The 25,029-nt window shown below is 35.3% G+C and overlaps 1 protein-coding gene across 1 annotated transcript in view; it reads right to left on the bottom strand.

Moving 5' to 3' along the window:
- Positions 1-9,427: 9,427 nt before the first annotated feature.
- LOC150110549 (tetratricopeptide repeat protein 38-like) overlaps positions 9,428-25,029 on the bottom strand; it is a 193,740-nt gene continuing 178,138 nt past the window's right edge. The window contains exons 12-14 of the mRNA XM_090401169.1: positions 23,698-23,854; positions 9,622-9,695; positions 9,428-9,470 (exon numbers count right to left, since the gene is read on the bottom strand). Coding sequence (XP_090257295.1) covers positions 9,428-9,470; positions 9,622-9,695; positions 23,698-23,854 — 274 coding nt within the window. The remainder of the gene's footprint in view (positions 9,471-9,621; positions 9,696-23,697; positions 23,855-25,029) is intronic.

Genomic DNA, 25,029 nt, shown 5'->3' with positions numbered 1-25,029 from the left:
GACAAATATAAATCTGACAAAGGTAAGTCCTCAACCTTTGTCAGATTTATATTTGAAAACCAGACAAGTCAATAAACTCAAGACAATAGGAAAATTTTTACAATGGAACTGTTATGGGATTTGCCAGAATATCGATGATATCAAGATGTTCTTGCAGAAACACCAATCTTTCTGTTTCTGTCTACAGGAAATGTTCTTAAGACTCAATGAGGACCGTACCTTTAGGAATTTCACTGTTGTACGCAAGGAGAGAACTAGAGGTGGTCCTGCTCATGGAGGGAGTAGCTATCCTAGTGGACAGTCATATTCCTTTCCACCATGTCCAGCTTAATACTACTCTGGAAGAAGTAGCAATTCGGCTCTCTGTGGAATTTCTTGTTACAGTATGTTCAATTTATTTACCACCGAGTGCTGAGTTACATGAAATTGATCTTGACAATCTTATCTTGCAACTGCCTGAACCCATACTTTTGATGGGTGACTTTAATGGTCACAATACTCTGTGGGGTAATGCCAACACTAAAAGACGAGGTCGAATCATTGAAAGAGTCCTTGATAATAATAACCTCTCCCTTTTAAATAATAAAGTTAATACTTTCTTTCATATGTCTACCCATTCATATTTTGTAATTGATCTTACAATCTGTTCCCCTTCATTCTTCCACTGCTCACTTGGGACGTTGAAGAGAACATATACAGAAGCAATCACTTCCCTGTTCTATGCAGAATGTCCTAACATGGTTCTTGTTAGGTTCACCCACCTGAATGCCTATATGGAAAATGGACCAGGCTGATTGGAATAGTTTTTCTCATCTTGCAAAATTTAATGCTGATATTCTCAGTCAAATTAGATAGAAAACTTACACTTCTAGCACACATTCGTCAACTAAGAGAAAAGTGCAAAAAAAACTTTGAACCTCCTTTGCACTCTATCCTCTATTGAGTGGGGTGCTGATCGAGATTCATTGCTCCATCTTTATCGTGCACTTATATGTTCAAAGCTGGATTATGGGTACCTAGTCTATGATTCTGCAAGAGAGTAACCTATGATGGTTGGATTCCATCCATCATCAGGGTATATATACGGATAGCTACTGGTGCATTTCGCACATCACCCACTCAAAGTCTTTATATTGAAGCAAATGAACCAGCTCTATTACTTTGACGGAAACAATTATCTCTTAATTATGCCCTAAAAATAAAATCTCTCCCAGATCATCTTACATGGACTAGTATCTTCTCTCTGCATTGGGAAGCTCAATATCACATACGTCAAACTACTATACATCCTTTTGGTATGTGTGTTAAAGAAACTGTGCAAGCTGTTGGTATAGATGTTGACAACATTAGCTACACTAAAAATAACAGCGACCCTCCATGACAGGTTTGCACACTATCCTGCAACCTCTCACTTTGTCAGCTGCAGAAATCTTATACTCCATTATCCATCTACCTGCAATTGTTTAATGCACTAATCACTGGGTAAGAAATCAGCAGCACATGCTGCATCTATACTGATGGTTCAAGAACTAATACCTCTATTGGCTGTGCTTCCTGACATTATCTCAAATCAGATCCCACCAGACTGCAGTAATTATACAGCAGAGTTACATGCCATTCAGCATGCACTTGCACATATAAAAGAAAACTGCTACCAAAAGTGTATAATTTACACAGACTCAATGAGCTCTTTACAGGCTATCTCCTCTCTATGTATAATACACATCCAGTACTTTATGAGGTGCTACACCTGTTTCACAAAATGAAAATCCTTAATTTTGATGTTCAGTTATGCTGGATTCCAAGCCACATCAGAATTAAGGGAAATGAGGCTGCAGATGCAGCTGCTAAATCAGCTCATACCTTCTCCAAATACCATTTGACAGTTCCATATACAGACTACAGACAGCTTATAAGATCAAAGCTAATTGCTCAGAGGGAGTCAACATGGCAGGAAACATTGACAAACAAATTATATGACAAATTATTTATATTTTATTTTATTTTATTAAAAAAAATGTTTTTTTTTTATGCTAGAAAGCGCTGCTCCACGCATTTGGATTCCATTGTATTCATGCGCCCTATCTATATGTTATTCCTAGTATTGTTCCCAACTGTACTGACGATGTCCTAAGACACTTAGGTCGAAATATTTATGTATTAAAAAACCTATTACTGTGGTTTCACGTGTGTTTATTTAGGCATGATTTCTCCAGAGGTTTTTTTTATATAATCAAGTCTTATTCCTTCACGGGGAACAGACAGCACAGAAGATGAACTTACTAGGCAAACTTCAACTGAAACAGGGTAAGCTACGTGCCCGAATCTCTTTTTTAAAAAGTGCAGACGCGATAAACTCATTCCTACGTTCGCTTAACTAAAGGAAGTTATTAAATCACCAGGTGCTCATAAAATCTATCAGAAAGCAAGCCATTCACTTCTGCTTAATCAGTTACAAGTTTCTAAACACAAATTGGCAACAAATAATTTAAACATTATAGAATCAGAAGCAGAATTGTCAAACATGTTAAATCAAGAGTTGCTACAAGTGATTATTAGTGTTTCAAAAAATTCGGGAACCAAAGCTTTTGATAAAAGTAACACTAACCTACATAAAAAATACCTCAATTTGTCAAGGCGTTCTAAGAAAAATACCAACAAATTACCATCCTAAAAATAGGTGATTAACTTATCTTACCGTCCTCTAACAGAAGATGAATTAAATGTTCTAGCAAGAGGTCATAAGTTTGCCATTCCTCCAAAATGCTTTCCATATCTAGATTTTATACACAGATCTCTGGCCACCTCTAGAGTATTAAAGCCAACAAACTTCGTTTTGAAATAGCAAAAATAATTTTAGATGCCAAACCTTCGGACTTAAATATTCCACCATTAGAATTGAATGCTCTTACCACCTTAAAACATAATAAAAACATAATCATCACCAGAGCCGACAAGGAAAATACCACTGTGGTTCTTGATACTCAGTCATATGACCGAAAAATTAATTTACTACTTATCGAAATACTTATACAAAACTTGATTATGATCCCACAAAAAGACAGCTCAAGAAACTGAACAAGCTACTTGATGAAAAAAGTTCTTTAGATGAAGAAACTGTAAAAAAACTCAAGACATACCACGCGAGACTTCCTAGAATATACAGTTTACCCAAACTTCACAAGAACAATGTCCCACTCAGACCCGTTGTTGATTCTATTAGCAGCCCGGCATACAAGTTATCAAAATTCTTATGTAACCTTCTCCATCCCCACATTGGCCACTCAGCCTCATCAATTAAAAATTCCAGAATTTCACGCTAAAATAAAAGACACTCAACTGTTGGAAACTGACATCCTAATTAGCTTCGACATTGTCTCCCTCTTCACTAATATTCCCCATAAGGAAACAGTGGACCTGTTAACTCAAAAATTTCCGTCTGATATTGTTGAACTATTCAAATTTACAATTACTTCTGGTTACTTCACTTGGAAAGAAAAAATCTACAAGCAAAAGGAGGGAACAGCTATGGGGTCTCCCTTATCTCCTAACTTGGTGATCTGCTTATAGAAGATCTCGAAGAAAAAATGTTTGTGTTTTAACCCAAACCAAAAATCTGGCTACGTTATGTCGATGTCTTTGCAGTCTGGGGTCATTCCGAACAAGAGCTACATCTGTTTCTAGATAAAATAAACCTTCTTCATCCAAGCATCAAATTTACATTAGAAAAAGAATTTCCACAGGGTATCTCTTTCCTGGATTTACACATCCAAAGAAAATAAGATGGTTCCATCTCCACTTCTATCGAAAGCTCACCTTTTCAGGGAGCTACATCCACAACTCTTCTGCTCATCATCTTTCTCAAAAATTTGGCATCATCAAATCACTGGTAACCAAAGCATGCAGATTTTGCTCCTCGGAGGAATCTCTAAAACAGGAATTGGAAATAATCAAAAACACAGCCATTCTAAATGGATACAATCCTAAAACTACTCAAAAAATCATTAGCCACTTCTCTACACATCAACCTAGACAAGAACAAGGCATTTCCATACCATTATGTCAAAGGCATCTCAGAGTGACTTTCAAAAATTATGAAAAAATACAATCTTGCTGTGACCTACAAACCCATCAACCAGATCTACAACTTATTACCGTTGATTAAAGACAAACTCCCACCTCTGTTACTACATGATGTTTATGAGGTACCTTGCTCCTGTAAACTGTCGTACTATGGGCAGACAGGCAGATTTGTTCTTAAACGCATCTCTGAACATCAAGACCACATCCATCTCATCAAGCTGCAGAAATCCGGCCTCTCCCAACACGGAGTTGAAAATCCAAACCATATGATCCACTGGGAAAAGACCAAACTTCTACACAGATCTTTATACAAACATGAACATTTATATAAAGAAAGTGCTGAAGCCCTACTTCACAAACCCAATCTAAACCGCACTGATGTCCTTGCCTTTCCTAAAGTATGGGAAATTGTCATACAAAATTGTGTAAAATAATTCAATTTTAATTTAATCTAAATAATCTAATGTAGCTTTTTTATTTTTTATTTTTTTAATGCTAGAAAGTGCTGCTGCATGCATTTGGATTCCATTGTATTCATGCACCCTATCTGTATGTTATTCCTAGTATTGTTCCCAACTGTACTGACGATGTCCTAAGACACTTAGGTCAAAATATTTATGTATTAAAAAACCTATTACTGTGGTATTATGTGTGTTTATTTAGTCAAGAATTCTCCACAGGTTTCTTTATATAATCAAAAAATGTTATGACATTAAACTGAAATTAAGCACTGGCATTCTAGTCAATGTACAAAGGGAGGAGGTTGTTCTTGCTAGCCTCCACATAGATCACAGTCACCTTACGCACTCTTATTTACTGAGAGCTGATGACCCTCCCATATGTTAAAAAAAAATGCGATACACATCCCACTATTTATCATATTCTGGCAAAGTGTCAACAGTTTACACGAGAGAGGAATGAAATTTTCACCTATCTAACCAAGCCATATACACTCAGGGAAATGCTAGCAGACACAGGCAGATTGCATGATGTTTTTAATTTTTTTAGAAAGAATTAATTTGTACAAACACATTTGACTGTAAATTTATTTATATGTAAATACTGTATTGCTTAACTTTTATACATACATATTATTCATTAGTATAAATTTTGACCAATTATGTATTTCTGTAGGCCTTGATGTTGTATATTTGTGTCACTCTGTTGTAATTTTGTTAATATGTACATATTACAATGCTAAACTTAATTTTTATGCATATATGCTGTATAATAATTCCTTTCTGACTCTTTATGTATTAGTATAATAACATTTGCTGTAATCTTACATGTAGATATTGCTTTCCTTGATTTGTTTTGTATATGCATATGTTAACCTGTACTGTTATCTATTTATGTACTGCTGAAACCTCTGCAGTAATTTTGTTTATATGTAGATACTGGATTTATTAACTTAAATTTTATATATGCATTTTATTTACTAGTTTATATTTCGACTAATCATGTATTGCTGTAGAACACCTTGTCTATTTGTGTATCTTCTAATAATTCTGTTTATATCATCATCATCAAATTCCTGCCATGTACCCTCAAGGGCTGTACAGGATATGATAGTACAACATGAAAAATTTACATCATTACTAACTTCCTACCTACAATTTTCCTCCAAATCAGTCTGTTACTTGTCAAGACTCCAATATTATCAGATCTTATATTTCTGTCGTCTAAGGCACTTTGTACCGTATCAATCCACCTATATCTTGCTCTTCCTCTGAGTTGTTTTCCTGCTAACCTAGCAGAGAACACTTGTTTTGCCAATCTTTCCTTGCCCATTCTGCTTAAATGACCATACCACCTAAGATTAGCTCTGCTAACGCATTCCTGGATGCGGACATGTCAAGTTCTTTCCTAATATCCTCGTTTTTTATATGATATTGCCATTGATGCCACCTGTTCACGCCTCTAATTTTTCTCAGAATTCTCATATCTGTGGTCTCTAGTCTTTGGTCAAGTGTTTTGCTTCTGACTAAGCTCTCAGATCCATAAGTTAAAATTGGTTTGAACACTGTCTTGTATACAGCTAATTTAGTGTTCAGACTAATTTCTCTCTTATTCCATATGAATTTATTCAACTGACTTCCTACTATACCAGCTTTATTGATTCTATTGTCTATTTCCATATTTAATTGATCATCTTCACTAAAAATCGTGCCTAAGTAGGTGAAATGTTTTACTTGTTCCACAGGTTCTCCGTTCACAATGTGGTTGACATTTTCACCGATTCTGACTATTTTCATTGTCTGTGTCTTTTTATTGCTGACTTTCATACCATATCTATTACAACAGTTATTCAATTTAGTCAAGGAATCTTGCAGACTCGTAGCAGATTTATTGATAAGTATAACATTGTCCGCATAAAGCAAAGAGCTGACATTAACATCTCCAATTTTGATATCATGTTTAATACCACATTCCTTCATAATGTGATCCATATAGATAATGAATAACAGAGGGGGTAATGAACATCCTTGTCTCACACCAGATTTTACATTAAACCATTTTCCTGTACTTCCATCAATTCTAACTGCTGACTTACAACTCAAATAAAGACTAAGTATTGCTTGATATAATGCCCCATTGACACCATATAACTGTAGCGCATTGCATAGCTTCTCTCATGGAACTCTGTCATATGCCTTTTCCAGATCGAAAATTCTCAACTATTTGTCGTAAAGTGAAGATCTGATCCTGACAGCTACTATTTGGCCTGAATCCAGCTTGTTCTTCATGCTTCTCTTCCACAATCCTTCTCAACCATTTCTCAAGTATACTTGCATATATCTTACCAGGAACACTCAGTAGAGAAATACCTCAGTAATTCTCATATTCAGTTTTATTTCCCTTTTTATATATAGGTACTATGAGAGCTCTACTCCAATCAATGGTAAAAAAGATAAGGCAAAAAGAAAAAGCCTTAAAACTCTGCCCCACATAAACCCACTATTTGGCTACACTACATGGATGATGTGTTCACTATTTGTCTGCATGGCTTGGATACACTCCAGAATTTCTCAACATGCTCAAACAATCAACACACCAGGATCCAGTTTACCTTGGAAAAGGAAAACATTAACAGTCTCCCTTTCCTAGACACTCTGATTACACACCAGCCTAATTCATCCCTGGCTTTCTCTGTTTACAGAAAACCTACACATATAGGTTGATACATTCATCAGCAGTCACCATCCCCTCCCAACAATATGGAATTATATAACAGGATAAAATTAATCAGTTCAGATTATAATGCCCTAACTACTGAACTTAACCATATCCTGAACACCTTCTTAACCAATTGCTACAATCCCAAAAAAATATTAAAGCCAGTTACCCCCCCCCCCATAACAAAGATGAGATTCTATATCTATCACCATTTCTTATATCCGGGGTACAACCAAAAAACTAACAAATATCCTAAGAAAATGTGACCTTACAACTAGTTACAAACCACATAAGAAATTGGCATTCTTATCTGCTCCACCAAAGACCAGCCACTTCCCCTAGATCTTTCTGGAGTAGTGTTTCCAGGCGGGAATTCCCTCCTGCCCATTCTCAGGAATTTTTTCGTTTCCTGTTCCCGAATCCCGAGAAAATTTGGTCGGCAAATCGGGAAAATTTTTAATAAATACATATTTTAATATTTTTTTTATAGATTATCTGAAATAAAATGAACTGGTATGCAAATAAAATTTATTTAAAATGTTCTAACAGTAATATTTTAAATAAATATTTCATATTCCAACTCAAGCATTAGTATTTAAAAAAAAAAAATATATATATATATATATATATATATATATTAATACTCGAGTTGGACTTTTGTTGTGCTTATCAATTCATTCCGGTTAGCAATAAATCACCACTGTTCTCTTCAAATGCAAGACTTTCTTAAGCTAGAACACTGGATACAGGTAGCCTTTTGTTATTTCTTATTCCTGTGGAGAAACGACGAGAGAGAGCATTTCTAACATGTGAGCACATTCATATTCCTATTTTAATATTGTTTTATAGATTGCCATCACAATGAGTAAAGAGTATAAAGAATGTTGGGAATATTTTTGAAAAGATAAAGATAACGAATCAGCCAGTTGCCAGATATGCTCCAAAACTTTGCAATGCAAAGCATCATCAACCAGCGGTCTACATAGGCACCTAGTATACATTCATGGAATGAAAAGGAAAAAACAGTCTGAATTGAATAATGATGAGCCAATTCCTTCATCTTCTAAGAGACAAACAACAATTTTACATTATGCCAAGGGACTGGATTTAGAAGAAACTGTAAGAAAATTAGCAGCCTTGGATGGGATATCAGCCAACACCATCACAAAAAGTGAGTTTATTAGGGAAAGTTTCACAAGCAAAGGAATGCAGTTGCCAAGAAGTCCATCTTCAATTATGTATGATACTAATACATAATTGTTATAGTAAAGTGAAACAACTGTACATCCAGAAATTGGAAGTATTCAAATGTGATAATAAAAAACTGAGTATTTCAATAGATGAGTGGACCAGTTGCAAGAATTGCAGATACTGCAATGAGACCTCTATGAACCTTGGTTTAATAAGAATGCATGGGAACTGTCCTGCGAAAAAAGTGTCATCCTTGCTTCTGGGTAATGATCCCCCACCCCATTATGGGTGGGGGTCACCACCCAGACCAGTTTCAACCTTTATTGAGGTCTCATCAGTGAGTAGGCAGTCCCCGAAATGCCAAGGTTTAAGTAATACAGAGCTTATCAATTTTACCTATGCAAGTTGCCACAAGGTACTCTGACCTTATTAATTAAGAATCTCCGGATGAGAGAAAGATGTGAAAAGGAGATTCTTAATTAATAAGGTCAAAGCACCTTGTGGAAACTTGCATAGGTATTGATAAGCTCTGTATTACTTAAACCTTGGCATTTCGGGGTCTGCCTACTCACTGATGAGACCTCAATAAAGGTTGAAGCCAGTCTGGGTAGTGACCCCCACCCATAATGTATAACATCATTCATCGCCTAGGAGATGTGTTTTACATTTATGGGAAATACTAAGGAAAGTGATCAGAACTTAATCCATCTTTACCATGAGTTGCCTTGGTGTTGCACCACCACCATAAGTCTTGAACCCCGTTCAAGCGCAAACTTGACTTACTTGTCTGTTTGCTTACTTGGGAAAAAGGATTAAAACCAAGGTTATAAAATTACTTGGTATCTTTAACATATGTACTACCAACACATAAGCCTTTTTACTTACTTGGATAAAGGATTAATCAAGAATATAATTTCTTAGCAAGTATAATTTACTTTGCACTGAAAAGATATCCTCCTATACAAGAAATGTATTTTTAATCTCTAGTCAATTTTTTAAAATTAGTTAATACTATTTGACTAATAAAGTTATTGAATCCAGCAATATTTACACATAATTACTTACAGATATGTTATGAAATAATTCACATTTACCAAATAGTAAAAAAAGCAGAATTAAAGTTCAAACACAAAGGGTAAATAATAGTGAAAAAACAAAAAAAAAACTAACTTTGCCAAACGATGATGATGCTGTGATGGTGACTTTATGGCAGCAACTATGAGAAGGATATTAAAGACATCTCTCTGAAATATTAAAAGATAAACAAATTCTATCAGGACAAAACAGGTAAATGTTGCTCTACTCATGAAAGGTACTACAGTGTATGCACATTCTTAACTGTGGGTGGACTAAGGACTTTTTTTTCTTCTATTTTTATTAATTTATATAACAAGTACACCACCAATTTTCCAGCAAAACAGATGGTCCAGCACTTTTTTTGGTCTGATGTTTCAAAAATTACAACACCGAGCTTGAACTTCCTGCGACTACCCCAACTAATTCACTGGTATACCATTGATAGTGTTTCTATGTGTGCATGCTTGCTTAATTATTACATCTGCACTTCATGGTGATATCTTGTGATTTTGAGTGATTCTGAGCTAAATGCTGTTATTACATTTAATCCTAGTTAGGGTTTATAAACGAGAGCTAGTTCACAGTGATGATGGTGTCAAGTATAAGCACAAGTTCATATCCACTTACACTATCATTTAAATTAATACATTTTATTTATTCAATTTATATTTAATTCACATTACGTTTCAGTTAAGTCTTTGGTTCTTTAAAGACATGGGAGGAATATAATTAGTGAGTCAGAAGGATACTAATATTATTACTCAACCTCCACTGGTCTTGCAAAATGGCTAATCTGGCATTGCTTCAAGGCAAAAGCACAGAAAATCAGTGGTTTACCTGTGAATATAAGACACACACACACAGTAATTTATTGTTTATCTAACCTTCAAAACAGCGACCCTTGCATGTCAATTGATTTCTGGTAGAGCACCACATAATCATATTTTAATTATTTGATCCTTCAATTATCAGAACTCTCTTCTGATAACTGAAGGGTTGGATAAATGGTAGATTATTTTGTGTGTGTGTGCGCACGCATACACTGGTATCCAAAAGCTAGGACAAATTACATTTTTGTATGTGAAAAAATTTTCAAATGTTGAAAAAAATGTATTGCCAGCATACTAATAAATTACATTACACAAAAACTGTGTTATTAATTGCATACAGATTAAATTGTCATATGTTTTTACAAATTACAAAATTTGTAAAAATTTACAAATTTTGCAAAAGTTATAAATTTCTTAAGGATGTAGTTAAGGAATTAATGTACAGTGATTACATTTCGTACAAATTTAAAAATTTAAATAGTTAAGTTTAGTCAATTGGTCATTTATATTGACAGGCACCAGCTTAGTTGTTTATTAAACTGATGAACTGTAATCTTGAGTGTTTTTGTCTTCGCCATGTATTTGCTTTTAACGTTTTTGTTGTAACTGGGTGACAACTACACCGATGCCCAAAACCTAAGGGCAAACAATGCTTTTACCTGTATATGAAAATAATTTCATGACTATATATGAAAATAATTTGTGTTCACATTTGGCTGTAATGAAATTACAGCCAAATGTGAACACAAATTTATTGCCAGCATACTGCATTAAATTGCAATACATTTTTTGGCTAAAGTCTGACAAATTTCCTATGGACGTAGCTAAGGAATTAATGTACAGTGTTTACAGAAAACTATGCGGAGAGAAAGACATTTCAGTATGGAGTATGTCCATCTTGAACTGTGATGCAGCTCTCACAACATCATACCATGCTTAGCATCAAACAATTCAGGAGTTCTTGAGGCAAACTGGCCCACTCCTCCTCCAGAGAGAGAGAGAGAGAGGATAAGACCTTGTTTGTTTTCTGGAGGGGAATTTCAAGCGACAATGCATCTCCCTATTGTGCCCCAAACGTGTTCTATGGGATTGAGATCTTGGAAGCATGCTTTTCATTCCAAGTAATATTCTTGGTATCCAAAGGTATCTCCACTGCTCATGAACGATGTAGTGTGGCACTGTGATCCATAAAAATGAATTTTTGCCTACATCACCAAGGAACAATTGAACATGATGTTGAAGAACTTTGTTGCAATATCATTCACCAGTCATAGTCCCTTTTTCCAGCACTTGTAGCTTGGTGCATCCATTGGGCATAATGTTTCCTCACACTATAACCCCAGCATTGGTGTATCTATCCCTTCAAGAACATTCTCACAACTGTAAGCAGTACCACGTTCAAGCCAGATATAGTGATGTCTAGGTCAGAGGAAAGACTAAAATGACTCATCTGTAAAGAGTGCATTAGCTCATTAGTGTCTTATACAATTTTTATGGATGCAACAGTACCAAAAACTTGCTCTTTGACGAGCTGTGGATAAGGGGATGCAGACTACAGGCCTTCAGGCATACTTATTGCAGACATCCTGCCACAGTTTGTTGAGATATCCATGTACCTGTGCTTGAATGGAATTGACTTGCAAGCTGACCTGCCATGATGCGTTGATTATGTTTTTGCTGCCTATAACTAAAAATCTGTCTTCCTGCTCCATGGTAGAGCAAGATTAATGTAAATGATAGCAAATGTCTGGAACACATTCCATTGGTGTGAAATGCTGTCCAGAGACTGGATACAATGTTATGTGAGATTTGAAACTCACTGACAATATCAGTAATTCTGTGGCATTCTTCAAGCTTTCCAATAATTATTCCCCACATGAAATTATCTACATGATATCTTTGAGACATTATAAGATATCCAAATTTGTAAGGAAGCTCTTTTTGTGAAGCAAAAAGAGCTTCCTTTAAACACAATTTGCTTAGTGCAGCATTTTGCCTTTTATGCTGCCTCATGACTCCTTTATTGCATAATTTGAAATTTGAATGCATATCTACTTTCTCCTTGGGTAATTTGTATAACAGTTAGTTATACAAATTGCCATAAGCTAATTCATCTGAATTTGTAGTTGTAATCTTTAGAAATAAAGTTCGTCCTTAGGTTTTGGATACCAGTATACGCACACAGTTTTATTTATATATATATATTTACTTTGCACATAATCCAGAAATTCTACTCTAGAAACCAAACAGAACTTTTTCATGCAACTTCAGGCCTCCAATAAACAGAAAGGTGGTTTCACACCAGGCAATGAAATTCATCTCCCACCTAAAGACAATCACAATCATTTATGCCCAAGGTGGGATTTGAACCTGCAGCCTGTTGGCTGGAAAGCAGTTATGTTAACTGCTCAGCCAACCAGGTTGGCAAACTTAAAATGATATTAGAGTTAATATAAACACGGTTTAAATTTTAATAATTGAAAGTTTCATCACCATCATACTGACATCACAAGGGAAGCAATAACAAATTACTACTTAACAAGGAAGGGAAGAATTCTTCTCTAATTCTTAAGGCCCCACATTTTTCTAATTAACTACACAAATCATGAAATATTTCAAATAATTTATGCTCCATATTCATTTTATTTCAATGAGCACTTTATATCCATGCATGCATCTATGACACAAACGCTTCGAGATGCTAGAGCAGTGCTTTAAAAAACAGCGGAAGTCATTAATTTCAATGATGGCATTCATGTGCAAGCCAAAGTTAGTTGAAACACATTTAACAAGGAGCTCTGAATAAGAGACAGCTGGTTGCCTCTTAAAATGAACAATGGATTCTACTGACATTAATCTTGCAACATGGAAAAATTTCCAAATTTAACCAGTTTTTTTTTTTTTAAAGTATCTTCAATTTTGTGTTAAGCAAGGGCTAGTTCACAGTAAATATCAACAAGTCCTTATCCTCTTACACATAAATACAGAAATAAGAAAAAAATCCCTACCAGATAATTACAACTTAATTGCATTAATTAACTGCCATTTAATATTATTTTTATCATTTAAATTTAAAAATAATCTGTTTGCTTATGTTCCTCATCTTTTAATAAATCAACAGTTCCTGATTACTACTCTTAAGAAGCAAACAGTATACTGCAATAGTACTACATTAAGTTAACATAGGTTCTTAGCAACAATTTCTTTCAAATTAATCTGTTATTTAGGTATTCAATATTGTTAGGTTGTGCATATCACTACTTACTGCATAAATGTGCCTAAATCTTGATTTTCCTCTAGACCTATTTCACTAACCCCATCTCTTTCATTCTGATTAAGTATTCATATGACCTTAAATTAAGTCTGCTTACACATGCTTAAATACAATGTTACTTCTAACTCAATGCTCAGATCTATAATTTAAAATCTTTTAACACTATTCTGTATACTGTTTGTTTAGCATTTTGGTCAACTTCTTTCTTATTTCATGTAAATGTATTCATCTGGTTCCCCACTATATCAGCACTGGTTATTCTATAACTTGTTTCCACATGTAATTCACTATCTTTACTAAAAATTGGGCCCAAATAGCTAAAATGTTTTATTTTTGTATGGTATGCCACTGAGCATGCAGTTGATGTTTTCCATATTCAATTACAGTAGTCCTCACCCCATCATCTGTGATTTCAGTTACCCATGATCAATCTTGGGTAGCATGATGAAATCTCGTGCTGTCCTGTGCAAGATTTCATAAATCCATCAATTTATGAAACTGATTTATTGATATTTACTCGCTGTCTACTTTGTAAAAAAGTGTATTTATTATGCTTATTTATTTAGTTAGTTTTACATAAGTTGGTGTACCAGCATATCCATGCTGTACTGTATATGCCACCTACTTGTTTAGTAGATGTCTCAGTTATTAGATTGACTGTTGTGGTGTCACAGTGCTTATGTTCAAGTAACCTTTATTTTACTTAATAATGGCCACAAAGCACAAGAGTAGTGATGCTGTAAAGCACTTCCTTTAATTGAAAAGGTGCAAGTTCTCGACTTCACAAGGAAAGAAAAAATTATCTGCTGAGGTTACTAAGATTCCATTCACATAACTTTTATTAAAGTATGTTATTATAATTGTTCTATTTTATAATTAGTTATTGTTGTATATAGGGTTCAGTACTATCTGCATGTATCCACTGGAGGTCTTGGAAGGTATCCCATGCAGATGGGGAGGCTACTGTATATCTTCATAGTTTAAGTCCTTCTACTGATGATTTTGATATCAAATTTGTTATAGCATTTATTCAATTTTTTTGTAAGATAGGTAAAAATCATCTATCTTACAAATCTGTAGTAGTGGATTTATTTAAGAACATAACATCATCTGCATAAACTTAGCGAAGAGCTAAGTTTAATATCATAAATTTTGATATGAGGTTTAATGCACCTTTCCTTCATAAATGAAATTCATACAGGTGATGAATATGAGTGGAGGAAGTATACACCTTTGTTTTACGCCTGATCCTATATCACTATATTTCTGTACATTCTTCAATTCTAACTTGCTTACAACTTAAGCATAAACTATATATTCTTTTGTATAATGTCCTATTCAAACTATATAAATCTAGTATTCTGAACAGCCTTTCTCTTGGTATCATGTCATGTGCCTTTTACAGATCTACAAAACTTAAATACAGATCATTATCAAATTTCAGTTATTTCTTGACTATATGTCTTGAAGGAAAAATCTGATCTCATAACCCTATTTGGACTCTGAACCCAGCTTCTTCACAAGAATGGTTTTATAAATCTTACCTGGAACACTAAGTAGGGAGATCCTCTGTAATTCCACATTCTGTTTTATTTTCCTTAAGTGGGAATTATAAGATCTACTCATATCAACCGGAATTCAACCTTCTGACTATGCCTTATGAATGCTCAGATATAGAGGTATAAAAGTTTTACAATAAAATTTACACTTTCATATCTGAGCATTTCTAGTTGAATATCATCTAACAATTTTTGCATTATTATTTTTTATTATTTTCTTGACCTCGGTGGAGTCAGAAGACTCATTGTGGGAGGCCAAGTTAGTCAATACAAAGTTGTACCACTGCTAAAACTCATCCACCATTTGCACTTTCACCACACTATCAGGCAATGCATTCCATGTTCCTAACACTATCCATTCAAAAACTTACTACTTGCCTTTTTACTCACTACTTCCTTTTGCAACTTCTAGGGATAGTCCTTGTTCCTTCCCCTCATTTTATTCACTAATCAAAACATTATACAATGGAACCACCACCCTTTAATTTCTCATGGTCAGTGTCCTCCTCAATACTGCAGCAATTTTCTGAATGTCTTCACAACCTTTGCGATATGTACTGCTGAACTTCATATTTCTATCTACAATCACTTCAAGATCCTTTGCTTCCTTCACTTCTTCTAGTGTAACTCCACCAAGAGAGTACGAAACATCCCATCTGTGGATTACAAATTTCAAAACCTTACACTTAGTTGCATTAAACTGACATCCCCATTCATTTATCCAACTTTTCAGCTTATTCAAATCCTCTTGAAGAGCCAAAACATCAGCATTATTACTAATAACCTTCCCAAGCTTCTGAATAGCTACCCATAAGTAACTGAATAGCTACTGACTACTTGTTATGACACCGTGTTGACAATATCGACATAAAGAATGAACAGTAATGGTCCTAGTGCTGAACCTTGTGGAACTCCATTTATAACCTTTCTACTCTATGATAGTGCTCCCCCCCCATATACAGTATAACTTTCTGATATCAATCAGAAAGCCACTTACCAATCTTAATATCCAAACCATATATTACAACTTAGAAACCAACAGTCATGTGGCAACCTGTCAAATGCCTTTGCAAAATCCGAAAAAAATGACTGTGTACCTTATCCACTGCTCTTGTTATTCTATTGTAAAATAACCAGATTAATAAAAGAAGCATATCTCCTTCTTTTATTAATATCTTCTTCCCCTCTCCAAGGGAATGATCAATCTGCATTCTCCAAACTAATTTACCTTAACATTTCCTGCTCATCACTATCTATATATTCCTTTGTCTATACCAACACTACACTAAATATTTGTCTTATAAATGTCTATCTTACACCATATACTCTCAAAGTCATTGGTGTTATTTTTACTCTGATTCTCCACTGAGAAATAACATCTCTTATTATGAGTAACACCACCATGATTACATTTGCTATCCTGCTGAAATATGCTATATATCCTTCAATTTCTATCCCTGTTAGAACATCTTCCTCAGTTAACCAAGTTTCACCAACAATCTTTGTAAAGACTAAGTTAATTATTTCCAATGCTCCTAGCACTTATATACAGAAAAACCAGTGCATTGCTAGTATTCTTAACAAGTTAAGTGTTAAGTCATTATTATTACTCCCTCCATATTCCACCTGCCTCTGCAATATAATGTACAACCTCTCATTTCTCAAGCCACTATTCCCACACAAGGAATCCCTGCTACATTCTACTCTTGCAATTCTAGTTTCCCTGCCCAGACACATTCACTTACCCAGAAAACAACAGTCAATCCTCAGCATTCAAATGTAATCCATCTCTTGCCTGTTATCACTGCTCTTTTCCTCCACTCTGCATTATTATACCAGGTCAACATACTATCTTACCCTTGTTTCTGCTGCACTATCCCTAACATCAATCTCAAATCTTCCACTATACGATTCATGCTGCCTCTCGGGTCATTTGTACCAACCATTACAATCACCTCTTCTACATTTTCACCTCTCTCCATTGCCATACTCTATTGTTCCACCTGGCAACCACTCTGCAAACTATGAATCACTGAATATCTACATGACACTCCAAACAGATTCATTCTTGACTCCTTCTGCTTCCAATCTCTTTCTCCTTTTTCTCCCATTCTCTTCCTTTGCTCTCTCACATTCTTTTCTTGCACTTACTCTCCTTATCCTTGCCTCCTAATCTCTTATTTCACCCTGCTGAACTTAGTTCTTCATGCCATCCATCTCCTTTTTCAGCAGTTCTACTTCTCTCTCAACATATCCTGCTTTCAACTGACACACACACAATCATGGCCATAAGATAAACCATCTCACTCTGTAACAATGTCCAAGGCCACATCCATATGTACGAGGGTGTGCTGAAAAGTTGTGATAATCACCGTGAAGGAAATGAGGTAGAACCATGTTACTTACACATTATTCTACATATTCCCCATTATACACTTGTTACAATGCTGCTACATCATTTGCAATCTAAGAAAAAATCTTTCCCTTGTTGCACAAACCAGTCCTCAGCTGCAGAATTGACTTCATCATCAACAGTAAATTTTTTTTCTTTTCAAGTGTTTCTTTAAATTTGGGAATAGAAAATAGTCAGATGGCAGCCAGGTCTGGCAAATATGGTGTGAGGCAGACATAGCAAGCCCAAGCAGTGTATTGTCTGTTGGGGTTCATGAGCAGTGCAAGCAGATGCATTGTCCTGCAAAAGCAACATGCCTCTGCACAGTTTCCTAAGGCATTTTTCCTTCAGTTCCTTCAGAGTTGTTGAATAAACTACTGCTGTAACAGTTTCACCTTTGTTAAGGTACTTGGTAAGGATTACACCATCCATATCCCAAAAGACAATGGCAAGAACTTTCCCTGCTAACTTCTGGGTTTGGAATGTCTTTGGCCTTGGAGAACTTTTGTGTTTCCACTCCACTGGCTGTTGTTTGGTCTCTGGGTCATAGTAATGAAGCCATGTTTCATCAACAGTCACATTCCAAGTCAAAACATTTGCACCCAATTTCTCAAAATGACCTAAAATCCCTTGAGATGACGGCACATTTTTTCTCTTTTGGTCAGTATTCAAATTTGGGGACCCATTTTGCTGAGAGCTTCTGCATGTCCAGATGTTGCTGGATAATGACTCCAACTCATTCTCTAGATATCCCCCCAGTCTTTGCAATGTTTTTGGCTGGTATTCATCTATCATCAGGGATCACGGCATGCGCTGCATTCAGGTGTGAGAGCGCTGTTGAAGGTCTTCCTGACCTGGGGCATCTGTTGTCTCAGGATATCCAGTTTTAAGCTTGGTCATCCATCTGGCAACTGTTGGATATGCTGGGGCACAGTGTCCTAGTCTCACACAAAGTTTGGTGAATCTCAGTTGCAGACTTTTCTTGTAGCTCAAAAAATTTCATGATGGCCCACACCTCTGCATCTTTGAATTTCTTCAAATCCTCTGACATTTCTTCTTTTATATCCTAAAAGAAAAAGAACAAATTATTACAATTTGATGAAACATGGGAGTTAAAGGATTTTATTTTTTATTTTTTTTGTGGTTATATCAGTTGATTTAAATTTAATATAATTTTTGTTCTAGGTGTTTATCAGAACTTTTCAGCCCCCTCAATTCATGTATAATTTGTAAATAAATGTGTTTTAATTATTTGTTAAAAGAGTGCTGCCTGATCTTTCATTTTACAACTGCACTGTTCTTAAATAAATCGGACTTGTGAGTGGGAAATAATTTAAAGCAATAAACATGCAGTTCAGTTACGAACCACGACTGTTAAAGTAAACATTGATAAAAGAAACTTCGCTCATGAGAGAGAGGGAAATCTACCAGAAGTTTTATTTAGTCTTATGCCAATTAAATGATATATTGGTGGCTCAGTCTGACAAATAAATTTCCAGTATTCATCGGCATTCGACTAGTAAATACGGAAGGTGGATAATCGCAGTATGCAGTAGAGTAAATGAGAAAGGAGAAGAGTAAAAGTGCTTTAAAGTAAAGCTATAAAGAATTAGGAATAGAATAAAGATAGGAAGAGAATAAAGATAAAAAGATATTACTAATATAGGCAGAGTAAGAAAGGAAAATATATAGAAAAAACATGTAGAATAGTAAAGATAATAAAATAACGCATTAATGACAGCGGAAGATATCACAACTTCATATTTAATAACACTGAAATGACAGCCATTTTCATTATGTTCACAATTCCAGATTATTCAAATCATTCTCAAGTTCTGCATCTCAGTTGCATTCCTGAACCCTGCCTATCTTTGCATCATCATCAGCATATAGTTATATATTTCCTGTAAAATTCCCAATGTCATTAACGTAAAAACTAAATAAGACATGAAGAACTGATCCCCACGGTACAGCACTGGTCATTTTAAATCTTACAGACTCACATTTCCCATAGACATTTTGATATCTGTCAAAATATGGAGTACAGGAGTTCCTTTATACGAGGTGGTATCAAAACGTTTCGAGACTACCTCTAGAAAAATTACTTTATTTATCCACGTTTACACACTATCACCTTCAAAATAGTCCCCTTGCATAACAATATAGCGCTCCCAGCGTTCCTGCCACTTCTGGAATGTGTCCTGGAAGTCTTTTCGAAGAGCGTGTCAAGCACCTTCTGCGATTTGCGCTGGATCTCCACAATGGTATCAAAATGGCGACCTTTGAGCTGGATCTTCATTTGGGAAGAGGGCGAAGTCGACAGGAGCCAAATCTGGTGAGTAGGGTGCGTGCGGAAGTGAGATCATGTTGTTTCCAGTGAGAAACTCACATGTGAGGAGAGCTTGGTGACAGGGTGCACTGTTGTTGTGAAGCATCCAGTTTTTTGCGTGTCATAGATTCGGTCACTTTTGCTGAATGTCCTCCCTCAAATGCCTTAAAATCTGACAGTACTCGCAATTGACGGGCTAGAACATGGGGACAAATTCTTGATGCACAATGCCGCAAATGTTGAAAAAGACGATGAGCATGCACTTAGTCGAGCTGTGGACCTGCCTTGCTTTTTTCGGTCATGGGCTCTTCCATGGCGAAGACTGTTGCTTCGTCTCAGGGTCGTACCTGTACACTCAAGTTTCGTCACTGGTTATGACCTTCGACATGAAGGATGAGTCATCCACAGCACTCTGATGGAGTTCTTGGCAGACTTCAACGCAATGTTCCTTCTGCTCCCGGGTCTGGGGAAGCCTGGGAAAGAACTTGGCAGCAACACGGCTCATGTTCAAATCACACATGAAGATTGCCTGGGCTGTTCCTTACGACACACTGACAATGGCAGCAATGTTGTGGAGTGTTCTCCGACGATCGTCATGCACAAGTTGCCAAATGGCTTCAACATTTTCAGGGGTTGAGCTCATTGAAGGTCTTCCTGATCTATCATCGTCTTCCAGTGATGTTCTTCTGCTATCGAAGAATTGAACGACTTATTGCAGCATCGCCGTAAATTTGCTGAATCATGTCAAATGTCTCTGTGGCAGATTTTCCCAGTTTCATGTTTGCTCTTTGTTCTAACTTGCTGTCCATGATGAAATCGCAGACGTGGTAACGAACATGGTCAGAATAGCGCCAGTTGCACAGCTCCTGATGTGCACAGGACGATGTATTTTGGTACACTGACTTATGAAGGTCAGTGCTCCCTGCGACTGCGCGTGCAGCCTTGTGCTGCCATTTGTTGGCGAGTTACAAAACTAGTCTCGAAACTTTTTGATACCACCTCGTACATGCTAATAGCTTATAATCCAATCCCACATCATGCAACTTACGAGGAGGAGATGTGAAAAGTTCTGATAAACACTTAGAACAAAAATTCTATTAAAACAACTGATAAAACCACAAGAAAGAACATATCTAAAAATCCTTTAACCCCCATGTTTCATCAAATTGTAATAATTTGTTATTAAGAAGACATATCAGAGGTTTTGAAGAAATTCAAAAGACACAGAGGTGTGGGCTGTCATAAAATTTTTAGTGCTGCAAGAGAAGTCTGCAAATGAGATTCATCAAACTTTGTGTGAGACTAGGGGACAGTACCCCAGCATATCCAATAGTTGCCAGATGGGTGGCAAAGTTTAAAAAACTATGCATCCTGAGACAACAAATCCCCCCCCCCTTCCAGCTCAGGTCTTCCTGGGCTGGAAGGGGGGGAGATTCCACAGTGATCACACCTGAAAATATCAATGGTGTATGGCATGATCCTTGATGATACACAAACTGCAGCCAAAAACATCGCAAAGACTCTGAGGATATCTAGGGAATGAGTTGGGGTCATTATCCACCAATATCTGGACATGCAGAAGCTGTCAGCGAAGCAGGTCCCCAAAAGAGAGAACATGTGTTATCATATCAAGGGATTTTGGGTCAATTTTGAGAAATCAGGTGCAAATTTTTTGGCTCTGATTGTGAAGATTGATGAAGTCATGACCCAGAGACCAAACAACAGTCAATGGAGTGGAGACACAAAGGTTCTCCATGGTCAAAGAAATTCCAAACCCAAAAGTCAGTAGGGAAGGTTCTTACCACTATCCTTTGGGATATGGATGGTGTAATTTGTACCAAGTACCTCAAAAAAAGGCGAGACTGTTACAGCAGCAGATTATTCAACAGTTCTGAAGGAACTGAAGGAGGTACTGATGGAAAATGCAATGGGAAAACTGAGCAGAAATGTGTTACTTTTGCAGGACAACACATCTGCACACACTGCTCATAAAGCTTAACAGACAATACATGACTTGGGCTTTCAATGTCTGCCTTACCCACCCTATTCACCAGACCTGGCTCCATTCTGACTATTTCCTATTCCAAAATTTAAAGAAACACTTGAAAGTAACAAAATTTACCACAGATAATGAAGTCATATCTGCAGCTGAGGAGTGGTTTGTGCAATAAGGGAAACACTTTTTTCTCAGAGGATTGCAAATGATATAGCAGAGTTGTAACAAGTGTATAACTTCATGGGGAATATGTAGAATAATGCGCAAGTTGCATGGTTCTACCTCAATTCCTTCATGCTGATTATCACATTATCATAACTTTTCAGTACACCCTTGTATGCAACAGCCTTCAATGATGTATCCTTATCAAAAGTCTTAGTAAAGTCCAAAAGTATCATGATATATTCATTTCCTCTGTCTATTTCAAACATTACATTATTATAAAACATGAGTAAATTTATTCAAACATGACCTTCCCTTACATGTTGTCAATCTGTTTCTTTATGTGGGCTATTACCAACTCTTCCAAAATCTTCAAAACCACTCCAGGGAAACTGACAGGGGGTCTACAGAAACACTGGTCTTTGCATCATCCTTACGCAATGGAATTATTATGCTTTCTATCCACTTCTGTGGAATCTTCCCTGCATTGAGACTCAAATTACACAACTCAGGACAAAGGCACAGCTAGTTCCAGTCGTATACTCTTTTAGCTATGCTGATATCCCAATAACCCTATAGCAAAATTCTTATTTGGTTTATGTCAATAAAGATGGATCTGTCCAAAATATCTGATCATTTTTAATTATCGATATACATTTTATTGTGTGTTTTTATAGCAGATAAAGTTCATTATCGTGAGAGCTAGCTATACCATCAAGACATGGATTTCAAAATGGGCAGTATTTTAAACTAATAACATGGATGTGTAATGTACACCATTATCTTCATTATCAGGTGTGAAAGATAAAGGCAGGACTTCGACAAAAGATCATGCAAAAAAAAAAAAAAAAGCTTAGCTCTGTTCAGTTAAATTACAGATGTTTCTACTCATTATTAGTTTGTTTGTGTGTGTGTGTGTGTGTGTGTGTACACATACATACATACACACACACACCCAGTTAAATTGGAACAAATTATAAAATAATCAAGTTATCATAATTTCGTAACAAAATTCAAAAGCAAGGGGAAAAAAATTAGAAGCTTTCCATAACAACATATAATTTATTTATTAAACTACGAACTATTTTCTTTTTTTATTATATCAGGTGTGAAAGATAAAGGCAGGACTTCGACAAAAGATCATGCAAAAAAAAAAAATAAAGCTTAGGAAGCAAAAAGTGCTTCCTAAGCTCTGTTCAGTTAAATTACAGATGTTTCTACTCATTATTAGTTTGTTTGTGTGTGTGTGTGTGTATACACATACATACATACATACACACACACACACACCCAGTTAAATTGGAACAAATTATAAAATAATCAAGTTATCATAATTTCGTAACAAAATTCAAAAGCAAGGGGAAAAAAATGAGAAGCTTTCCATAACAACATATAATTTATTTATTAAACTACGAACTATTTTCTTTTTTTATTATAGATATGAAAATTATGTGACAGTGGGAGGAGGCAGTATATGAAAGTCAAGACTTTAATAAAGAAAATCCAAACAATGAAAGTAATACAGAAATTTCAATATACAGTATAGTGTATTTCCAGTATGTTACTAATGGATAAATGTCAATAGCTCTGAATAAAAATTTTATAATCCACAAAAATTTTTATTTACCTGTGCATTGCTTCCTCCAATAGTAATAATATTATATCTTAGAGGATACAGAATGTTAACGACATCATCAAATTTCAATTCTTGATATGCAATAATAGCTTTATGTATCTCATATCCAATTTGTTTAGTAATGGTATGGTTGGTTCCAAATCCAGTTCTGAAAAGAAGGATACAAAAATAAACAGAAACAGAACATAGTGTTCTAACAATGATTTTAAAATAATTTACTGAAGGATAATGACATTAGGTATAACACGAAAAATTAATTAAATTACTGATTTGTTTAATAAGAACTTTAAATGAGCTGTTATTTATCAATTAATAATTACCTACAAATAAAATAAATTTATTACCTATAAATAAAACAATTTCTCTATTCATTTCACATATACTATCTAACAAAATGTTATAGGATATCCATGTAGTAACAAAATGTTATACGATATCCATGTAGTTCCAAGCCATAGAAAAATATAACATATAAATTTTGTGACTATGAAAGGGATCAACAGTTTGCTCTGAAATAGGATTTCTGGGTCTCAGCTATTTTTCTGTCCGAGATTTGAAACATTTTTTTTTTCCAAGTCCCAGGAATTCCCAGAACCCGGGGAAAAATGTCTCGAGTACAGATTTGGATCAGATACTGACCGCCACAACATGCTGTTTTTTGACTTAACTTATAGTGATCTCTAGCCATATAAATAATAGAACTCTAGCTTTAATAGTTTTTTCTCCCTATCAGAAGTCAGGCTGATGCTACTAGTGTTGACCAAATAAGTGATACTCTGTTATATATTACTGTGTGGATTGTAACATAGCTTGTCTCTTTATATGTGTGTGTGTTCCAAATTGTGACTAATTTGCTGCTTTCTCTCCAAATAACAACCCATGTTTCCCTTTGAAATGCTGTTAACTCTTTCAATGTATTTATTCATCATTCAATTTGAAGATTGAAATGATTTCACAGTAGTGTTTCTGTCCCAGGATGAAATTTCTAGGAAATTTTTGAATCTTTCTAGTCTCCAGTCCCAGACAAAGCAAATCTAGATATTTCATAAATTCAAATTCATAAATCTGAAACAGAAGTTGAATTTATTATAATTTTTATAATGTTTAATTTTAGTAAAATGAGTATCATAGTATATAGACTATAGATGATGGTTAATTACAAATTAAAATATTTATCAACAGCAATGAATACAATGTTATTCATAATTTTAATTTTATAATATATATCTATTTGTGTTTCTTTTACATATAATACAATAATATCATTATATGACTAATATGGCCAGGAATCAAGTACAATTAAACAGCCACATGTAGACATTT

This window comes from Typopeltis vanoorti, chromosome 1 (genome assembly GCF_054136105.1).
Source record: "Typopeltis vanoorti isolate ZY-2024b chromosome 1, IOZ_Tvanoo_1.0, whole genome shotgun sequence".
NCBI classification, from domain to species: Eukaryota; Metazoa; Arthropoda; class Arachnida; order Uropygi; family Thelyphonidae; genus Typopeltis; species Typopeltis vanoorti.
Note: the sequence above shows the minus strand (reverse complement) of the source record. Positions and strands in the feature narration are given on the sequence as shown.